Below are 22343 nucleotides of genomic sequence, written 5' to 3' on the forward strand. Positions count from 1 at the left end.
AATCAACAGTCTCTATGTGTTTCTGCCAACAACTAGAGACATGCAGAGGATACATGTAGAAGTAAATTGTTGCTTGAATTTAAGCTTGATATCATTACACTAAGGCCACACCAATTTAATTTGTTGGTTCTCGGATTCGCCTCTTTCGTTTTTTTCTGATTTGACAAAAAGAAAAAAATTTGATTCTGGTCCTGAATCAACTAGAAAAATGCTCATTGTTTTCGCCCCCAACAGTTGAGGAAGTCCTTTTCTTCCTAGTTGTTACAGTTTTCCCATCTATCATTGCAGTGGTTTGATTAAAAGTTCAAAATTCAATGTTTAAATTTTAACCCAGCCTTTTGTGTTGACTTCATGGCTCATTCCATAGCATTTAAGCCTATAATAGGATGCCTAGACCTGTTTTTATTTTTATTTTTTTCGCCCTGTCGCTTCATATTTTTTCTGAAAAAATCCGAGAACCAACAAATTAAATTGGTGTGGCCTTACGCTTGTGGTTCCAGCCATGCTCAGCATTACATCAGAAGAGAACTGGAGACAGTTTGCTGCAGAGCTGGGGTTCACCAGACGAGAGGTCAGCAGGTTTGGGCTGGCGGACGACCCCTTCACGTTACTGCTGACCCTGTACCAGGAGCGCGGCGGGACGGCCGAGGAGTTTATCCACGGTCTGTACGAGGTCAGCAGGAAGGTCCGCATGGGGGTGGTCAGTCAGGACAGAGGGGAGGAGGTGGAAAGTGGTGAGTAGGACTTTTTGATACTTCAATCAGTAATAATCACTCAAAGTGATTGCACTTAAGTCATTGCAGCTGAGGGCAAAATTGTCCCTTTGTTCTTAAAGCAAGCATATTGTCGGCACAACGTACTGCACCTCCGCAAAACCCCGATTCTTCACGGCTTTCGTTGGATGTTTGGTCAACGTTGCATCAGAATTTTGCCTGTTGCAGATGAGATCTTTTCAGACACGACACAACAAAACTACATGTATATAGACGGGATGTTAACCTTGTATGTGCGAATACGACCTTAAAAAAAGTGAGACAATCTGTCGAACTTGAAGTGCTATGCACAATACAGTAAGGGTTTTGTGCAGGTGCAGTACGTATACTACTGCTGACGTGCTCATTAAGTGCTGCATTGCACTTATGCAGGTAATTTTCAACCAAATATAGAAGTATTAACAGAAAAACAATGGGTTCACAATGTCATTAATAAGCTTGCAATTTGACATCTCCTAACTTAAGACATGAAACCATATCATGTATTATTTTTTAAGAATTGTAGAAGCTGCAACATTGCACTGTTCATAAATATAGATATCCGGCACATTGGTAGAGTAAGTTCTTGGAAATGAACATGAGGTGATAGATTTTCCAACCAATGACATGTTGTCTCCTCTCCAGCTGGTCCGAGTAGTTCCAGTTCCTCCAGAAAGCGGCCTGCCTGTTCATCATGTGACGCCAACGGTAACAAACGGCGCCGACAAGCCGGGTCCTCCCCCAGACTGAACAGTCATGCCAGGACTATTCAGGGTTCGTACAGCATTTACAGTAGTCTATCACATAACCAGCAAAATTGGCACATTACATTATTCATTAGTAATAGTCCAGTGGCTTTGCCTTGACAACATGAAGCAGGATACTGGACTCAGTCAGACATCAACACTGTGACAGCAGAACTCCACAGGAGATGTAAACTGTGGTCCACTAGTACTGTTCACCATTTTTGTGAAAAGAGCTAGGGTATTGTCTCATACATATATTTTATTACTGTAAGGCCACAGCAAGTAATTTTTATGGATGACATCCGCGCGCGCATTAATTTTCGCCTGATTTCGGAAAAAAAAACAAGAAATTTTGTTGCCTTCTGACAGTGGTCAACATGCCGCTAATGGGCAAAGATGTCTGCCGTCATGCCGGAACGTGAATGGCAGAAGAGAGGAGAGAGGAGACAAGAAAACGCTCTGATTTAATGTTTTATTTCTTACTTTGATGCAGTGATATGTGATGTTGGCTGTTTATATGTGATGTTCCCACTGAATAAAAACCACTTGTACAATGATTGAGTCAAAAATTTTAAAATGTAAGAACCTTGTTTTTTTCGGCCCGCCTTGTTTTTTTTTCGCCCGCTCGCATTAGATTTGGAGTTTGGGGAGGATGTCATCCATAAAATTTACTTGCTGTGGCCTAACAATGAATATTTTTCCTGTCACTGCCAATATATTACTAAATGTACATTCCTTGATTTTTTTTTCAGGAGACTGAAGAGCCAGAAGATGCATCAACAGGTATTGAGATCAAGACAGACTTGAATAGAGGACTCTAAACTACAAGTATAAGCCATGTGTGCCTGTGGAACTGTTATATTGGAAAAAGACTCACTTGACCAACCTGTATTACACAATCATGTATCTCTAACCTACATGTACATCAAGAGCTTGTGGCTGTTCATTTCTAGTCAGGAGACCGATTTAGAAAATGAAAACCTGGTCCAATATAGGAGCTTAGGATTCCTTGTCACTGTGAAAATCTGTCCAATAGGATCTCAGAATTGAAGCTCAGGATGCCTTGTCACCGTGAAAATCAGTTCAACCAGTAGGAGGTCAGAATTTTCAGAAAATCAGTCCAATAGGAACTTAGGATGTTCAGTCACTATGAAAATGTCCAAGTACATGACTAGAAACTCCGGATTCTCTGTCACTAATTAAAAAAAATCACAGCCTCCACTACTATGCTAACACACAAAAAGAAAAGCTAGTCTAGTACTAGTATTGCATGGCTATCAAGTTTCTAGGGGCCTGGCCAACGGAAGGAGACAGTGGTAGAATCACTCCTTTGCTTATTTGACCGTGCTTCAATCTAATTTAGGCCATACAATCATGTACAATGTGGAAATCTGAAACAAATGTCAGCTACATGTATGTTGAACTGGCAGCTACAATGTTGTTTGTGACGAGATGTCTGACAGCATTTTGGTATTGAAAAACTTCAATGCATGTAAGTTAACTGGCTTACATTGTAAGACAGTGTAGTTTTAAGATCATCTTATATTATCAATAGAAAAACTGACAATCAGCAACTAGAAAATATTTTTAAAATTGATTATGAATCAGAAGTGCCTGTCTAATATATTATTGTCTTCAGTGTTTGTATTTGGATGGTTTTAACCTCAACACTGACTCAGAGGTAGTTTGATAACAGTAACTGTCTTGCATCCACTAAAAGATAAGCTTGGAGATTAGAAAACAGTACAGTAGCACAACACCATCTGTATTCTAAGTACAATGTACATTTGTGTACATGTGCATATTACTTTCATTGTGTGTTACAATTGTTCTACATGTATGTTAGTTTAAGATATCCCTAAGATTGCTGTGTTTCTGATGTGCATAGGTCTTAGTCTCCTAACCTCTGCAGTAAAAAAAGTTAAAGATACATTTAATTTGTAATTGTGTGATTGATGTGATTAAAGATATTGTAAATTTACAATTATCGTTATTGAAGGCATCCAATGTACAAATTGTTATTTCAGGGCAGCAAAACTGGATATTCAAAGTCACTTTTCTGATCAATTCTTTTTAATATTTCTTTTTAGTATGTTGAATCAACCCTATCACACGGTAAACTGATATCTGTGAGGCAAAATTCTGATGTCGCTGACAGAAAATGATTGCTTGTTTTACATCATAGGCTGATTACAGGTGGTACCTATTTATAAGTGGTACCACAAAATAATTAGAAAATGCTTCTCATAGTTTGTTTTTTTTCAAATGCTTTAAGCATGAAGACTGTAATGAAACTGTACCAAGAAATGTCAATATCAGACAGATTCTCTCATCCAGAATATTGTTTGTTTTGCTGTCCTGAAGTTGTATTGGCTGCCTTTAAGTGTGTGGAGAATACAATGCTAAGGCTGGTACAGTACTATACAATTTGTTTATTCTTGAAAGCATGAACATTAATTATGACAATATTGGAAAAAAATTGCAACTGTTACAGATAAGAATAGACTGACATGGCTGGCCATACAAAGATCTGAGAAAAAGTATAATTATTTTAGGATTGTTTTTGAGATATAAAATAAATAATGTTTGACAAATATCGTTGTCTCTTCATTATTCTGTACTTGCTACAAAAACAGAAAAATTAATATACTGTCAGAATCAAGTAATAGTAGGAACCATTACGTAGTATGATGCATATGAAGTGAAATTATGCGTTGCATGAATGATCAGAAAGTCAACAATAATTTTTTATGAAGCAATTTTAAACCGTAATGTCAATATGAGAAATTGGATTTACCCAAATTTACGACTGTGGAACTCCAGTCTTTGTGAATGAGCAATCCAGATGGTGGGCGCCACAGACTTTCTGCAACCTATGATCCACTGATAAAGTCACATGTTGTCATCTGTAGTAACGTGACATACCAGATGCGGTGGATTTTTCATTCCTTGAAACAAAGACTGGAGTTGTACAGTGCAAAATTTAGTCCAATTTCTTGTGTTGGAAATTATAGATTAAACTTGCTTCATGATAACTTCTACCAACACAGATAAACTTTCAAAACTGTCAGTTTTATTTACATAATTTACAGCCTAGAGGATAAACAGACTTTGAGAGACAGTCCTGTTCCTATATCTATTAAGCATGCCTTTTCTTGTACAAATTTTCTTAATCCAACTATTAGTGGTTAGTTAGCAATGGTACAAAAATGTATATCTTTATCTTCTTGAACATATTTATAACTTATTTTCTATCTGCTATATTTGGTGAGTTTTAGTCGATGAGACCCCCAAGTCTGTTCCGTTTGTGGCGTTTCTGTTTGACTCTCATCTCCTGTAGCTCCTCCTGGAACAGAGCCTGTAGAGGTGTGCTCAGGTGAGGCAGGAGCTTCAGGTCACCCAGACGCACCTGTGGTACACAACAGACATGCAGGTGATTTAAATAATGATTGTATTTGTTGTTCGGCTGTACAATTCTCACAGCCAGGGCAGCCCATCTAAACAGTGGCTATTACAAAGGGCTTGCCCTGCTGAAAAGTCATCACAAAAACATTTAGCTTAACATTACTAACAGTTAGCCTGTGTTACGCAAACTCTCGCTGGCTATGGTCAATTGACTCCATCCTGACAACTTTCCGACTGACAACTGGCCACCCGCTAGGAGCAGGATTTAGTTAGGGTAACTGAGAATTCAGTCTGTCACACATAGCTGAACATGGCCTCCCGAACACTGCCGAACTCTCCCCAACCATGCATGGTTAGGAGCATTGAGCAAGGTTGGCTGTGGTTGGCTGGTGTTCGGCGAGGTGGGCTACTGGTCGGCTGAATGTTTCAAAATGGTCAGCTGATGGTTGCCCGTCAAATTTTGACTCAAATTGTACTCAAATTTGAAAGAAAGGCATGACCTAAATCTTGTCAGACTGCTTCTGAACTCTAGAGAACCTTAGTTTGCTGGATAATGGCAGGGACTTCAGGTGTAAGGTATGTACTTCCACCTTGAAGAGACTATTCAGCAAACGCAACTCAGTCTAGCTATAGATTTCTCAAATTCTGAGAGTTCAACAACCTCCTACATTCTAGAATTTGTTGCCAAAATTCTCTTTGAAGAAAAACGTGTCACCTTCATGTGGTCGAACGCGATGCCCACTTTCTCTCCTCCGTTGTCCATGAGGGGGATCTTGGGATAGCGCTGACTGAAGTGTGTCAGCAGGTTGAAGCCAGCGTTCATTTCAATACCAACATCCACGGCCTGGGTAATGGTGCTGGGGGAAACATTGGAAAGCAATTCATGGCTCAAAATTTCTTTTTTCTGCAAACTTGCACCACACAAATTTTACCTGTGAGCTACAGCATGATACTACAATTCATGTCAAGGAACTACAAGGCAAAGAATTCTACATTCTAAATTTGTTGAGGCAGAATGTTCATGCATTGAGCACTAGATTCCTTGAACATAGATGGCTCAAGCTTGCTGTCGCTGGAAGTTAAACACATCAGTGACCATACATATATAGTCATGTATGTATAATTTATATGTAACTGTTTCACTGACTTTGGCCAACAGTTAGAGATGGTGGGAGGCATACATGTAAACTACCTGACACATTTTTCAATTGCTGATGACGTCACAGATCACGTCACTCTTGCAGATTTTACATTCAATAGTGATTACATTCCAAACTGATACTGCGACAGCCATGAACAAATAAATATTACAGTTAAAAATAACTGTACTAGGTAATGCATTACATGTCCCAACAGATACAAGAGTCAGACAGATGTTTTAGTAATTTCAATCTAAACTTCAATAAAGACTTAAAAACTGTTCATAATATCTAAAAAGAAAAATTTGCCCGTGTTTTTGTGCAAAGAAGGCATGCAGCTGCACGTACGGCGAGCAGTGAAAATTGCATATATGCAGTAGTACAATGTAGTACCTGTGTCTCTTCCGTTTTGCTTCTTGGTGGAGTTCATCATCAAACGTAGCCTCATGTATCAGTAGTGTGGCATCTTTACCTGCCAAAGAGTCAACAAATAAATACAATAATTGTATAAATCAATGCAGGCCATTTCTTCAAAGAAAGTCCAAATTCAGATAACACATTCTGTGTTATAATAATTTATAATAAGTTAATTTATTAAGTAAATGTACTTCTGACAGAACACTAAGCATCAACACTTCAGGCGACAAACAAATTGTCATCTTATAGTTACTGTAACAGACATATGAATGCAGACCATTTCTTCAAAGAAAGTCCAAATTTTCTGTTATAAGTACATGATTGTGTATGACATAAATATAAAATGTACTTCTGACAGAACACTAAGCATCAACACTTCAGGCTACATAAAAAAATTGTCATCTTAAGAGCTGATTGGTCAGAGGGCCACACTGCTAGGGGACAATCTAATTATTCAAAATCTTAAAGGTTAGAAACACACAATACCTGCCATGATGAGGGCATCACAAGGCATGGAGTCTCCAGAATACACCAACTTCCAGCCATCATTGTGGGTCACAACCAGGCCGTAAGAACGGGAGACATGGAGGACTGGTACAACCTGGAGCTACAGAGGACAGAACAACAGACATGGAGGACTGGTACAACCTGGAGCTACAGACAGAACAACAGACATGGAGGACTGGTACAACCTGGAGCTACAGACAGAACAACAGACATGGAGGACTGGTACAACCTGGAGCTACAGACAGAACAACAGACATGGAGGACTGGTACAACCTGGAGCTACAGAGGACAGAACAACAGACATTTCTACTTCTATGTGGTACTGGTCAAAACCCCTCACTGGGGCATCACGACCAGGGTGCTGGGTGCACGGCTAAGTGCGGCCGGTGGGGTGATGGTGCTGAAAAGAACAACATGAAAACGACAAAGTGCAAAAAAGAAAAAAAAAGACCCAAAATTGTGCTTAAACTCTATTTACATGGCCGCACTTGGAGTCCTGATTACCTCTGGGAGCAGGGATGGCCCATGTACTGGGCCAGCCCAAGCTTAAAGCTATCTACAGTTGACGCTGTGACAATGTGTGCTGGTAAGGTGTTCCATTCCATAACTGTTCTTGGTATGAAACTTGCTCTGTAGGTTTCTGTCTTACATGTGAATGTGGTGTAGCGTAGGGGATGACCCCTTGTAGGGTTTGTGTTTCTGCTAGTGTAGTTGTGTATGGGGATGGATACTTGGTCATTGATGGCCTTGAAAAACAGTGTCACTCGTGCAATCTTTCTCCTCTCTTTCAGGGTGGGCCAGCCTAGTTTGTTCAAAAAGTGTGTTACACTTGTGGTACTGGACATGGAGGACTGGTACAACCTGGAGCTACAGAAAAGAGCTGGGAATATTGCATTGAGCAACATGCCTGATTCCTTGATCTAGAGAAAGCTTTTGATTGTGTATAGAGATAAGATGTGGAAAGTCATAGCAGAGACTGGCATTAGTGTTTAACTTCTCAGGGCCATCAAGAGCACTTATAAGAATCAGGAAAGCACTGTATTGCGAGGCAAGGTGTTCGCCAAGGAAATGAAAAATCTGACACAAGTCAGGGCAGCATGGTGGGACCTGACCCTGAGGCTGACAGACCTATAGGTCTACAGGTGGCGAAATTGAAGAAATTGAATATCATCACAAAAAGATGAGGCACTATTATCTTTTTTAGCTTTTACTAATAACTTACCTGCTTGAAGCCAAGGTTCTCCTTTAGGCTGTTAAATTCTTGGTTCTGTTCTTCGTTTGAAAACACAGACAGGTCTTTAGAAAGAAGTAAGCTGTAGAAAAAAATTAAAATGTACAGTAACTGTTTGTTGATTAAATACAGCAAAGCTGGTATGTTACCCCCAAGGTAGTTTATTTTGGCTAAACAGGTCAAGAAGTACAAAGTATTTTTGGAAGATAGTTTAATTTTGTAGTATTGTACATTACTGCCACACATTGTACCATGTAAGATTGTCAAGCAATATTAAAAGCTCATTCATTCGTTCATACCTGCAATTAAACCTTTTACCATACAAGACTCAATCTACTGTTAAAACATTCTAAGTATATAATATACAAATCAATGTATAGAATCCTGACTAAGCTATGAAGTTCCTAGCCATAAGCATGATCAGCAGCTGAAATACATTAAGTTCACATGGCAATGTAAACCAGCAGCACAGCAGGGACCCCTGTCAGATTGTGTGGGTACTGCACTTACATGAAGTCCTTGTTGTCCATGCCGATGTTCTCACAGTTGAGTCTGTAGTGGTTGATCCATGACATGAACGGGAGGGGGGCTATCAGGTACATGGGCTGCTGGGGCTCTCCAAGGGTTTTCTAGGTTGTACAATACAGAAAAGAAACCATGCATAAAATCATTTTACAAACCGTTAAAATAGTTGGTAAATTTTCCAGGTTGGCAAGACTGAACCTGAAAATGATGCATTGGTAAGAAAACCTCAAATGTCCACAAAAAGTGTCTAATAACAATAAATTTTATTCTGTCTAGAACTAGAAAATGACAATGCAAATTGTTTACTAAAGGACAAATGTTAAACGTTGTAAGGACCTTGATTTCAAATGACATCTCCTAATATTTTGCTATGCTTAATGCAGTCAATGTTTCAATCAATATAATGATTCTTTACCAGTGCTCTTCTTCTCTCTTGAAATATTTTCATCAGTCCCTGAAAAAATATAATTATATAATAAGCACAATCATGATATTTAAACCTAAGAAGTATTCTAATATGTTGTAGACAATGTACAATTGTATAAAACAGCCATCCTTTCTATTATAGCCCCGAATGCTACGCTAGTTTTGTGTTGACTTCATGGCTCCTATTGTAGCATTTGGGGCTATATGTATAATAGGATGCCTTAGACCTGTTTTTATTTTTTTGTTGTCCTGTCGCTCTAATTTTTTTCTGAACAATCCGAGAACCAACAAATTAAATTGGTGTGGCCTAAATTTAAAAAAAATTGCCATTGTGATATGTGACATACCAAGTGATGGTCAGCATGGATGTGTGAGATGAAGACACATTTGATGTTAGCCAGCACCCTGTCCACATCATCACCATAGTGCCGGTACATCTGTCCAAACGTGCCCTCCCCACCATCCAACAACAGAGACTCTGTCTCACTGGGTAAAACAGTAGGAATCTGATGAGCACGTCGGCAGAACGTACTGCACCTGCGCGAAACCCGTAATGTATTGTACATAGCATTTCGGCAGAATGTCTCATATAAGGTTGTATTTGCTCATATAAGGTTAGCATTCCGACAATAGTTTCCAAGTGTTATGTCGGAAAGACTATCCTCTGCAACAGGCAAAATTCTGATGCAACGTTGACCAAAAACCCAACGAAAAATGCTAAAATACGGGGTTCTGCGCAGGTGCAGTACATTCTGCCGACGTGCTTGATGTACATTCAACACCATATCACTTAGTCTAGGAGAATCAAAATGACTGTGAATAATGTTTGAGAGCCTGCTATAACTGGTTAAATGTTTAATATAAACTTAAGAAAGGTACTTAGCCCACTTATTAAAATACATTGTAGCAGAGCACAGTTTTCACCCTAAGAAGAAGGACCCCAAGATGACTCACTTCGACGCGGTAAAAAATTATAGGGTGCACTTTAGCCTCCTTCACAGACTCGTAGGGCGTGGCATTATTTTTTCCATGAGCGATGCGAGTGATGCCACGGAGGGACGATTTTGCTGCCAAGAGTTTTGCCGACAGAGAGGCAAAACCTTCACAATTCAAATCATACAGTCTCAAACCCGATACATTCCTACACCACACAGCACAATTTACATCTGGCTGATGCTCTTATCAGGCTTTCTACCCAGCCTTCAAGAATATTCGCTGTACTATTTTCTATACCCGAGTCATAGACCCCGGGGGTCGCCCATTAATACTGTGTACTGCAACCTTGAAGCTTCGTTCAAACAACAAGCATGGTGTATGACTAACATCATCTATAAATTACATCCTAGAGACTACCTGAGTGTACCATACTGGAAGTTTCCTAGGGCACAGTATGCAATGTACATGACATGATAATAAATAAAAATACATTCCATGATCCATTACTGACCTGAGATGGACCAGGATTCCTGTGACATTTCTCCTCTTACTGGGGATGGACGACCCTGTACCAAAGAACACCACTTCTGGGTAGGAAGGGGAGACTGGAGGGATACAGACATACAATAGTTACAGACACATTGCACACCAAGTGTACATGCAGACACACTGGGTATACATAATACAAGGTTTTGTCAGAATGGACACCTTCACAAACTAATGATAATTTTGAGCTGTATCATGTGTTCTAAGACTTGGGTTTCAAAATTGAACCACCAACTTGCACTCAACTACTGAAAAGGACTGCAGCTTAGCAATAACTTAAAAAGCCATTTTTCGGGGACATGAAACAACCAAAAACACACATCGGTACATGCAAACTTTAAGGTAATGCCTTAAACTTAAGATTGTAGTCTCTGGCCAAATTTGAAGTTATTACGACTTGATATATCATGACATTTTCTTTCCCTCTTGTCATGCAGTATCATATTATTCAATTTCAGTATATCTATTACTAGTATTAAGGTTAATTTACATGTACATCACTCATCACTCACACACTCAATATCTGGGTATTGTCTGCTGTGCCCACATTCCATGTAGTTTTTTCACAGATTGTCATGGGTGTCAGGTGCCTCTGTCATGTATTTCTATTATATTGTATCTAGTACAATGTATTTACCTGCTGTATCACTGGAAAATGCTGTTGCAATTGTCTCCTTCATCTCCTTAAGGCTGTCCTCAAATCCAGGCAAAGCAAAAGCCCCCTTTACAGCCTCTTCATTGTCCAGCAATGGAATGGAGGATCTATTAGGGGAACAGTAAACATTCAAACTTTACATGCAAGTCAAGAAAAGTCCTCCAAGACTGCAACAGGAAACATATCTTTTTTCCTCTATATATACATGTTGTAGGCCTTAGACACACAGTATTATACCTGTCCCATTGTAGAGGATGGTCCCTGTGGAACAGCCAGTATGTTAACAGACACAGTATTACCTGTCCCATTGTAGAGGGTGGTCCCTGTGGAACAGCCAGTATGTTAACAGACAGTATTACCTGTCCCATTGTAGAGGATGGTCCCTGTGGAACAGCCAGTACAATGTATGTTAACAGACACACAGTATATATTACCTGTCCCATTGTAGAGGATGGTCCCTGTGGAACAGCCAGTATGTTAACAGACACACAGTATTACCTGTCCCATTGTAGAGGATGGTCCCTGTGGAACAGCCAGTATGTTAACAGACACACAGTATTACCTGTCCCATTGTAGAGGGTGGTCCCTGTGGAACAGCCAGTATGTTAACAGACACAGTATTACCTGTCCCATTGTAGAGGGTGGTCCCTGTGGAACAGCCAGTATGTTAACAGACACAGTATTACCTGTCCCATTGTAGAGGGTGGTCCCTGTGGAACAGCCAGTATGTTAACACACAGTATTACCTGTCCCATTGTAGAGGGTGGTCCCTGTGGAACAGCCAGTATGTTAACAGACAGTATTACCTGTCCCATTGTAGAGGGTGGTCCCTGTGGAACAGCCAGTATGTTAACAGACACAGTATTACCTGTCCCATTGTAGAGGATGGTCCCTGTGGAACAGCCAGTATGTTAACAGACACACAGTATTACCTGTCCCATTGTAGAGGCTGGTCCCTGTGGAACAGCCAGTATGTTAACAGACACTCCCCTCGGACATGTTTGTGTGGCAGAGGCGGCAGACTTCCTGGCTGGAGACAAGAATAAAGGACAAATTTTAATACATTCCAAAAATACATACAGCATTACATGTAAGTGTAGTTTGTTGTGTTAAACCCTTAACTTATGGAGCTGGAGGTCACTCACACGTTACTACATGTTGGTTGTGTTTGAAGCATGCTACACCCTTTTCTTTTTTAGAATGTCCTGAAATCTATATGAGTTTGATGTCCCTGTGTGGCACATTTTTCCTTCTCTCACTGGGTTAGCGTGACAAACAATGCATTCATGGAAAAACAAGTATTATATCATACCCGGGCCGCGACAACGTTCGATAACAGGTTCCGGACCGGGCCGTACTTTACGGTACGCCCCGGAACCCATTATCGAACGCTTCCATGGCTTCAGTAAAACGATTTGAACGCGTTTCGCCCTAACCGCGTGTGCCCCTTTCGAAAATTCGAATACAGAATCCGCACGTTGGAATTGATGTTGTTGCATTTTAGGGTTTAGTTTCAGTTTAGTGGCACCAACTTTGGGCTCATCTTGCATTGAAAGGCGTGTTTTCTTTGGTGGGTATGACATAAATAAAATACAACACGGTGTATTCCGCATCGTCCTTGGTCCTGGCCCTCCCGCGAGTCGGATCCGACCCGCGGTCGGGCCGATACCTCGGGTGATACGGAATACCCCGTGTTGTATTCTATATGTACAGTCTCCTGGCTCCCAGGATTCGAAACTGTGCTGAACCCAGACAGTCAGCCCAACACACTTACCACAATGCTAAAAGGTTCAGACCAGTTGGAATGGTCAATTAGTGGAACTTGAATGCCCCCGTTACACTACTCCCTCTAATCTTTTAGATTTGTCCTCAAATCTCTGAAGTCAAGATTCCTGTGTCCACTGGAACATAAAGGGGCACTTGGGATTTGGCACTCCCAGCCCCGAGGACAGACAACACTTAAGCTCCTGTTCTGTATAACAGGAGCTTTCAGACTAATTTGCATCATCTTGTCTTGACTTGTCTGACTTTTGTTCCTTTTTCGACTTCCAAAAATTTGTCTTCACTTTATTTGCATATCAATCAATAGGTTGTGCTTATAAACCTGCTTTCCCCTCTGGTCTCTCAGTCACTGACGAAAGCTAGTGGATACTAGCTGAAACGTCTGACGTTTTCAAAATCATATCCAGTTGCTTGAGTAACTGTTTTTTGGCGTATCGTATTACCTGGATGTCTAACCTTCATCGACGTATAAAGGAGCATTCCCAAGTGGTAGCCTCCTGGGTCCCAGGATTCCAACCCAGTCTAATTTGTACCTCAACACACTAACTGCAAGGCTAAAAGGTCTGGACCTGTTGGACTGGTCAGTTGCTGAGTTTGAAACCCAGTGTTACCCTTACCTTGATAGTGTTGTCTGCTAGCAGGGGAAAAACAGTAGGCTGTATAATGTTGAGACAGGCCTGGAGAGAGGCTGTACCCTCGTGAGATGTCGTCTGGGTGTCTTCATTCAGGAACAAGTGTTCTGTGTCTGGTCCAAATCTGGTAAACACACAGAAACACATGGTAAATATAATCTTACAGTGTCACTGTGTAAAAGATAGGAACTTCAATGGGTTCACCCTGCTGGTGTGAAAGGGTCAACCAGTCTTCTAGCCAGAAACCATCTTTCCGTCATTGACAGAATTTTGCTAAATCAAAATCAAATCAAATGACTTTATTGCTGACAACAACTGAAACTGGTACAATGTATGGCAAAGAAAAAACAACAAGGGTAGATACATGAGCTATACTAAAATACTGTGCAATTTCAACAGAGTTAATCCATAATCAATGCTAAAGATAATCTACAGTCATGTACAAAATTGTATTGTATCATAATTTATGACAGCTCAAAATTTTTCCCAATCTGTTATCTTTGACCGACGAAAATGTCTGTATTTTGGAAAAGATGTCCTTAAATTAAGCTTACTAGTCTAACAGCAAAGTTTTTCTCTCAAAATGCAGGAATAGTGTTTCAGAGGGTCAAGATTTAAAATTTGCTGTCAGAGCCCTTAGGTTTGTCATGTTCAGCACTACACAATGTCATGATGTTATGTCAAACAAAATTGAGATGACGGAAGAAACTTCTGGTTGGCTAGGACACTGGAGTTAACGCTTTCAACTTTCTGCACTAGGCAACCAAAACTAAGGCTAAGGGTCAGCAGGTTTTTGTTAGGGTTGGCCTTTCCTCCAAGCCGATTTCAATATGTTGGTGTATCCTAACTGGTACTGGCAGAATGACAGAAAGTCCTGTGTGCCCAGCCCACATGTACATGTACATGTGTTGCAATGTGTTGTTAGGAGACAACCCCCCATGTCCCCTGTGACAGGAAGTCGTCATAACTGTCACCAGACTGACCACATCTGTAACCGATTACTATGTGTGAATAAAGGACTCAGACGACAGTGTCTGAGGAGACAGTTCTAGCAGGCAACCACAGAGTGCGGACCTCTTCTATAGTCTCTCCTTTCAGTACCCTACACATGTACCTTGTGATCCAGTCCTGGTAGCGTGTGTCCTTGGCTACTCCTGCTGGAGTAAAGTGGACAACAATAGCTGGTAGTTCTTCTTCCCCATCCTCCTGATACCTGCATGAGAAAAAGAGTGGAACTCATGATATACATGTACATAAATGTATGTACAAGTACCATCGATGATGATTCTAAAATACAGTAAACAGCCTCCAGTTTAATTCCGGACTTCCAGTTTAATTCCGGACAACCTCCCATATCTCAGCAACCTTAAACCCAGATGGGCTACATGTAATATCGCAAACCATAGGTAAAAATGATGTAAGAAATATGTAGCAGCTATTCGAGACCCCCTGGGGGTTCGTCCAATTATGCATAATTATGCATATTATGCATAATGCTTTGAGGGGTTATGCATAATTAGGCATGAAGCTCAAGGGTTATGCATAATAGTTCTTCAGTTATGCATAATTGTCCAATGGTTATGCATGCATAATTGGACGAATCCCCAGGGGGTCGCGAATAGCTGCTACATATTTTTCACATCATTTTTACCTATGGTTTGCGATATTAGCCCATCTGGGTTTAAGGTTGCTGAGATATGGGAGGTTGTCCGGAATTAAACTGGAGGCTGCTAGTAATACATTTACGTACAATAACATCACAATAAAACTAACAGTAAAGTTTATTTTAATTTCCTGCCATGACTTACTTTGCAATCTGGCTGTTAGTTGTGACTGGTTCAATGAAGTCCTCACCTGGACATTCCACCACTGTGAAATAAACAAAAAATTACACCAGACATGTTTTTCTGGAAAATGTACACAAAAACCAAAAAATAACATTTTCTTCAGCACAGCAAAGACAGCTACATAATGTGTCAATGTGAATGGTATCAACCACTATACAATATATTTCAGAAGCATATATAGTACTGAGATTCAAAAATGGTAAACTTCTCACATTATTTTGGCTATAACAGGTGCCTGCAGTTTTCATAATCACTGCAAGGTGTCCCCACTGCACTATCACATTACACTATACTTACCAATGAAGACAGGACCTGGTGTATCAGGCTCTACATATGGTGTTGGGTCGATGACTCTCCCATCAGGTAAGGTGGCCTGGTTACCTTTCTTCAACTCACCAACCCACACACCCCTACAGGTTAACAATGTTAACTCATGAAATCAATGAATTTCAAAATTAAATCAACTGAATAAGTTAATTCAGCACACACACAAAGGAACTGTAAGTTACTCAAGCAGCTGTATAGGTTTTGAAAACTGTCAGACATATTAAGTACATGTAGCATCCACTACTTTTTGACTGACGGAATTTTGCGTAGATATATTACACACGTACCTGGTCAACTACCAATTCTGTCACTGACTACATTTGTAGATGCTACCTGACAGTTTTCAAAATCTATCCATTTACTTTAAGTATTTTACTAAGTTTTCTTGTGTATTTTATTACCTGGATGTCAAAACATAGTGTAGGTCTGGAGTAATTGGTTTTCAACAGTTCTTTTGGTGAGTTATACAATTTTAAGAATTCTTGGTAATTTTCAGCAAAAATGTAAATTTTATCAAAACTGTCAGTAGACTATGAATACTTACGGTTTGATTCCATCCATCAAGGCTTTTTCTGTTAAAAACCTGCCTTTTTTGGGCTTCAACTGTAAATACAAAAAGGCAAACTTATGTTTAATGGCACATAAAAAATCACATGTGTATGCAAATAATTTGCCAGCTAATGCAAAACATTGCCCATCCCACCTTTAAAAGTACTGTTGTTCTAAACAGTTAAATAAAAAAATCTATTACAAGAGTTACTATGATCAAAGTAACAGTTACTGTACAGTTTTAGAGTTGCTACTTCACCATTCTGATCAAATTTGAAAGTACATTATTTTGCATTAGTTACAATAATCCTTAATATATCAAAATTAGATTAATTATTAACTTACTTGCAGTAACTTACTTACTTACTGAAGTGTAAAGTCAATATATAATGCCAACATATGAAACATGGACATACCTTACAAATATAGCTTATAACAAGGGATTCATCCCTCTGAGATGTTTTTCTTCTCTTGGACTCTGTAAGAAATGTATGAAATACATTGTATAGAATAAACTTTGATGCCCAAATTACAACCAAAATAAAAAGTCGTAACAAAACATCTGACATTTTAGACTTCAATCTTGTCCCTAACTAAAGTTTTGTCAACCTATTTGTGGTCAAACAAATAAACAAACCAACAACTCAGCCGCCCAAAACAATACTTTCGTATACACTAGAAAAACTCAATGCATCTTTGTCTTAAAAAGGAAAAATAATTCCTACATATAATTTGGTATCAAACAGAGAATACCTAACTTTACTTACTAGTTAAGGATTCTGATGTTTTTAGTTACTTACTAGGTGAATTTCTAGGGCTGGTTGATCTACTGGAATCATCGGATTCTGAGTCAATGTCAGAAACATCACAACTGCTTCTCCTGACCACTGGACTCTGGGAAGGAGAGCTGCCAGCTTTGGGACTGAGATCATGGTCAGGTGACCTTGACCCAACCCTAGGACTGAGACCTGCTCCAGGTGATGATGTGTCAGGAGCTGTGATTGGATGAGAGTACATAATGCAATTAGAGAAGTTTTTTTGTACTTGTATCACAGTAAACTTACATATCTAATACTGCAATAGGCAAAATTCTTATGCAATGTTGACCAACGAAAGCCGTTAAAATCAGTTTTTTGCGCTGGTGCAGTACGTTTTGCCGATGTGCTGCCTAAGAGAAAGTTCTCTGCTCACCTCTGATTGGCACCTGCCAAACAGTCATGACATCATCAGACATGGGGGACAGATGGTACGGCTTCACACCTGGGGCAGAAAGGGACAAGAAAGGAAACACCATTTTCATTTGTTCCTTCTCAAAATTTGTAAGAAAATCAATAATACAGGTATCTAAAAAAAAAACAGGCCGGGGCAAACTATGATAGCCCCAAATGCTAGCATAGGAGCCACAACTCAACATGCAAAAAAAATTAATATACAAGGCATGTAAATTATGCATTGAATTTTGAACTATATTGTATAAATCAATGCTGCAGCATTGGCAACTGTTACAAACAGAAAGACTAAGACTTTGCTTAACAGAAAAAGGCATGCTGACCATAAGGTATATATATATTTTTTTGCTTTAAATATTTTGATTTGATATGCTATAATTTATAATTCTGTATAATTATCATCTAAATGTATACTTACGAACTTTTATCTTGGGAAAGTATGTGAAGTCTTTTAATGCTTGATAGAAATCTTCCTGTAATACAGTATTTCAAAGAACAATAATAAACAGTGCTGCTAAACAACTGCAAAACTGTTTCAACTTTTTACTACATTAAATTTTTATTTGCACCTTTAAGAAATTATAATATTTGTTAGAGAAAAAAAGATAATATAAAGAGCTATACTTGCTAGTTGTGTATTGTACAAAAATGTATTTGAAATTTGAAAAGTGTCAAGTTGTGTGCCAGTTAGCAGTTGACCGTTTAATTACAGAGGACAGATCTGTTATCTGCAGTTTGTCCGTCAACTGCTAGGTGGCACAGTTAACAGGTGGCTACAATGCTATAACCTAAACCTAACTACAGTATGTCTATCAAAACTCAGGAATGTAAAACAAATGAATTACATGTGTATTGGCAAATGCAAAACTTTGGCATCTGCTCTCTCATTGGTTGAACGTTAATTGACAGCCATATTTGTCTACTTAGAATTTCCGCACTAAGAAAATATTTGTGTGTCAGACTCACTGCATTTGGAGGTCCATACACCCTCACTTCTGGTACACCAATGCTCTGTAGGGTCAGGGTCATACCTGGCACAACAGAAACAACAGAAACACATTTTGGGCTGTACAACTTCAGTCCTCGAATGAGCAATCCACTGCTTCTGTGATGTCAATAATTGTTATGTCTCGGTGACTCGGTGATCAGTGGATCAATGGTAGTCTCCACCAGACTCATTTGCAGGCTGATTAAATGATAGAAATTGGCTTTAAAAAATAAAAGAATGGAGCTAGCCAGGGGAGTTGGCCAGCCATAGAAGGTCCAGTTTGCCAACTCCCCTGGCCAGCTACATTCTTTTTAGGCTGATTTCTACCATTTATCAGCCTGCAAAAGAGTCTGGTGGAGACTATAGGATCGTCTATGTATAGGTTGCAGAAAGTCTTTGGTGACAGTTAAAAATTTGGGCAACGTGTCATCCGATTTTTTGTGTTGTGAAATTACAGTGTAAACTTACAGTATACTTCAAAATGACTTCTAATAGCAAAATATATGTATATATATGCACTAGATGAGTTTTTGGCGACGCCTCAGGGAGGAGCCTAATGGTACAGTATTGTGTGCAGTTTGCAAGAATTCTAGGAATGGTACAGGTATTTTTTCAACAGGAATGGAATGTCCACAGGCATGTCTCTGACCCACATCTATGCCCACATTCCTGGAAACCCTCGGGAAGACCTGTCTGGCCCTACTTTCTGTGACCCCGGGGCTCGTTCACTATACACTCAGGGGAGGAGTGTACTGTATCTGTACCAAGTCTTCCTCAAAATCATGAAATCATGGCAGTGCCGTGCAAACAATTACCCTAACAGCAACCACCGTCGCCATGGCGTTGTATGTTTTCATTGCCAGTCTTGTTAAGAAAAAGTTAAGAACTGACTGAAGTTACCTCCCAAACCTCCCACATTGTTCCAGCTCATTCTGGTTAGGAAGATGTCCTCCATTCTGCTCACCTTCACCCTGGACATGTCAATAAAGTCATGCTTTTCTCAATTAAACGTATCCAGGTGCAAAAGCTTTTACATGGCTTTCAGATGCAATTTAAACTTACATGTACGTGCAGGGCTGGAAATACTGTGTGAATGTGCACCTTAGTGCACCCAAATTTGGAGCTAACTTTTTCTGTGGTATTTTTGTAATATTTTTGTAGGTATTTTTGTGCATATTCAATCCTAATAGTATACAGGATATTTAGGCCTACAAGTGTCAAATAATAAAATCTTTGTTGTAGTACTTGTTTAAGCTTTTGAAGTCAGCTCCTATGTCAGATTCAAGCTCAGAAGAGGAGCAGTAAGAATTAGTTTTCATTTGATATGGTGCAACTAATTTTTTAGGTGTACCAGTTCACATTTTCCCAAAAATGAATTTCGAGCCCTGATGTGACTTTATCACAAGAAATAAAAAAGTTCAAACCATGTATGAAAGGCGCGGTAGAAGGCATTTAATCAAGGTCTGTACTGTATAGGCTGGCACATTGCAACTGCATTTTATTTTTTGCACACATTTAGAATTTAAAAATTTACACCCTATAATTAGCATAAAATTATTCTAAATCCAAGCTGCCTTCTTAACCAGTGAGTTTCTTTTAGCTTGTTTTGTTAATTGTAGGTGAACTGAAAGATGATTACTTACTTGTGTTCCATCATAATTCTCTGAGTCCCTTCTCCACAGTTGAAAAGATATCTGATTGCAAAGAAGACAATAATTGTTTCAACAGCAATGTTACTATTCTACATCATGCAATTCACTTTATTTATAGACATTGTGGTTATTTTTCTGTCTTTGGCCAAGAAGGTAAGCATTTTTAAAAACCTCTTTGCTTTAATAATTATTCAGCCAAGAAGATTCTGTTTAAATGCTGAAATTATAAATGCATATGGGAAAGCACTTTGCTTACTAAAAGTTCAAAAGATTGATGCAAATTGCAATTTGAACTGGCCAATTACATTAGATACTAAAAGTAATATCCTTGAACTGATAAATGTGTCAAGTGGTAAACTAAATGTTCTAGATCAGTTACATGCAGTTTATTAAGCAACTGCTAGGTGGCACAGTTAACAGGTCTCTCACACTGGTACAGACAGAGTACTAGTATATATGTACCCTACAGCACAACAATCCTATACTATAGCCAATCTAATTTCTCATACCTTTTACTATCGCTGAAGACAAAGAGAGCAGGACATGTGTCGCGGGACCCTGCACCGATCACCTGCAGGTAGAAGTTTGCGATATTGTTGCTGAAGGTCTGGCCTTTCTTTCGTTTCTTGACGTGGCGCAATTCTTCCGCCATGTTGTTCTGATTCTGAAAATAAAAAAAGGGCAAAAACATGGACTTAAGATAACCATTGATTTATAGTTATAACTTGTAATACAAAACACACATAATATGGCATAATATTGTACTCATTATTGCTATTCTGCAGTGTATTTGTCATCTATGGATGAAAAATAGACAAATTCCTTTACTTGTAACAGTTGCAATTGTTAACTTCAAGCTAGTACAAAATGAAAAAGACGTTTTTAGTTGTCTTGTGCTTAAAATTGAAGTGTCCAAATAAGTCATTCTGTGGCCCATAAAAGAATCGTATAAAACTCTTAGAAGGCGAAAACTAAGAGACTAGACTATCCAAGGCCTAGGAGGTTTAAAATCAAACCTGTATTTGCTAGTAAGGCCACAGCAAGTAAATTTTGTCCTTCTTGGACTGTCCTAGCCGTGGACGACTCTGTAACCCTTTTTGCATGATAATGCCGGGTACATAGTCGTGGTGCGCTGCATAGGCCAAAACCAACCTTTGCCGTGCCGGGCCTCATGCAACGGGCCGGCCCCGGTTTTTTGGTGTCGCTGGCTTCCCGACGCACTCACCTGCCGGGCTGGGGGGATAAGACCCTAAACAAACGCAGCATTTAACCACAACACGGCCTCGGAGCACGTAACTCCATACAAATCCTTAGCGATCGGCGGCCATGTTGAATTCAAGGATCGGCCTGCAAAACAGGCCGGACCCTGAGTTTACGACAGATTACGTCATGATACCTGCAGCTTGAACGTTGGAGAGTAGAAAATGACGACGTAATCTGTCGTAAACTCAGGGTCCGGCCTGTTTTGCAGGCCGATCCTTGAATTCAACATGGCCGCCGATCGCCGATGGTTTGTATGGAGTTACGTGCTCCGAGGCCGTGTTGTGGTTAAATGCTACGTTTGTTTAGGGTCTTATCCCCCCCGGCCCGGCAGGTGAGTGCGTCGGGAAGCCAGCGACACCAAAAATCCGGGGCCGGCCCGTTGCATGAGGCCCGGCACGGCAAAGGTTGGTTTTGGCCTATGCATTGCACCACGACTCTGTCCCGGCATTATCATGCAAAAAGGGTACCAGAGTCGTCCACGGCTAGTGTTTACCATACTTTCTCTTCGCATCTTTTTGTATATTTGATGCTTGGATGATAGGATCCTTGCTACATGTGTGTTTTATCTGTTTATAGATGGTTGTAATGCCTTAAATATTCTTGACCACTTCCAGAAACTACTCGATCAGATTTCCTAGATGCTGATAGCGTTTGGAATGAGTTTCGGATCCAAGTAGTCGTAAGGCTGAAAACGCTGCGTTTGGTTTTCACTTTCGATTTTGCTCGAACAGCATCAAGATCCTCCTTGAACCTGTAAACGACATAGAAAACACCATTTTTGAACAAACT

The 22343-nt window shown here is 39.8% G+C and overlaps 1 protein-coding gene and 1 pseudogene across 1 annotated transcript in view; one reads left to right on the plus strand and one right to left on the minus strand.

Annotated features, from left to right (window-relative positions):
- Positions 1-2319, plus strand: part of LOC109481468 — a 10438-nt pseudogene extending 8119 nt beyond the window's left edge.
- Positions 2320-4354: 2035 nt separating this feature from the next.
- Positions 4355-22343, minus strand: part of LOC109481535 (zinc phosphodiesterase ELAC protein 2-like) — an 18768-nt gene continuing 779 nt past the window's right edge. The window contains exons 2-25 of the mRNA XM_019784118.1: positions 20801-20955; positions 20283-20333; positions 19540-19610; positions 18618-18682; positions 18070-18124; positions 17614-17682; positions 17223-17417; positions 16839-16900; positions 16418-16476; positions 15844-15956; positions 15508-15568; positions 14814-14912; positions 13685-13823; positions 12218-12315; positions 11268-11392; positions 10596-10689; positions 9496-9634; positions 9138-9176; positions 8708-8826; positions 8189-8279; positions 6946-7066; positions 6436-6514; positions 5619-5760; positions 4355-4907 (exon numbers count right to left, since the gene is read on the minus strand). Coding sequence (XP_019639677.1) covers positions 4773-4907; positions 5619-5760; positions 6436-6514; positions 6946-7066; positions 8189-8279; positions 8708-8826; positions 9138-9176; positions 9496-9634; positions 10596-10689; positions 11268-11392; positions 12218-12315; positions 13685-13823; positions 14814-14912; positions 15508-15568; positions 15844-15956; positions 16418-16476; positions 16839-16900; positions 17223-17417; positions 17614-17682; positions 18070-18124; positions 18618-18682; positions 19540-19610; positions 20283-20333; positions 20801-20955 — 2376 coding nt within the window. The 3' untranslated portion in view covers positions 4355-4772. The remainder of the gene's footprint in view (positions 4908-5618; positions 5761-6435; positions 6515-6945; positions 7067-8188; positions 8280-8707; positions 8827-9137; positions 9177-9495; positions 9635-10595; positions 10690-11267; positions 11393-12217; positions 12316-13684; positions 13824-14813; positions 14913-15507; positions 15569-15843; positions 15957-16417; positions 16477-16838; positions 16901-17222; positions 17418-17613; positions 17683-18069; positions 18125-18617; positions 18683-19539; positions 19611-20282; positions 20334-20800; positions 20956-22343) is intronic.

Source organism: Branchiostoma belcheri, unplaced genomic scaffold (genome assembly GCF_001625305.1).
Source record: "Branchiostoma belcheri isolate BF01 breed outbred unplaced genomic scaffold, Haploidv18h27 scaffold56, whole genome shotgun sequence".
NCBI classification, from domain to species: Eukaryota; Metazoa; Chordata; class Leptocardii; order Amphioxiformes; family Branchiostomatidae; genus Branchiostoma; species Branchiostoma belcheri.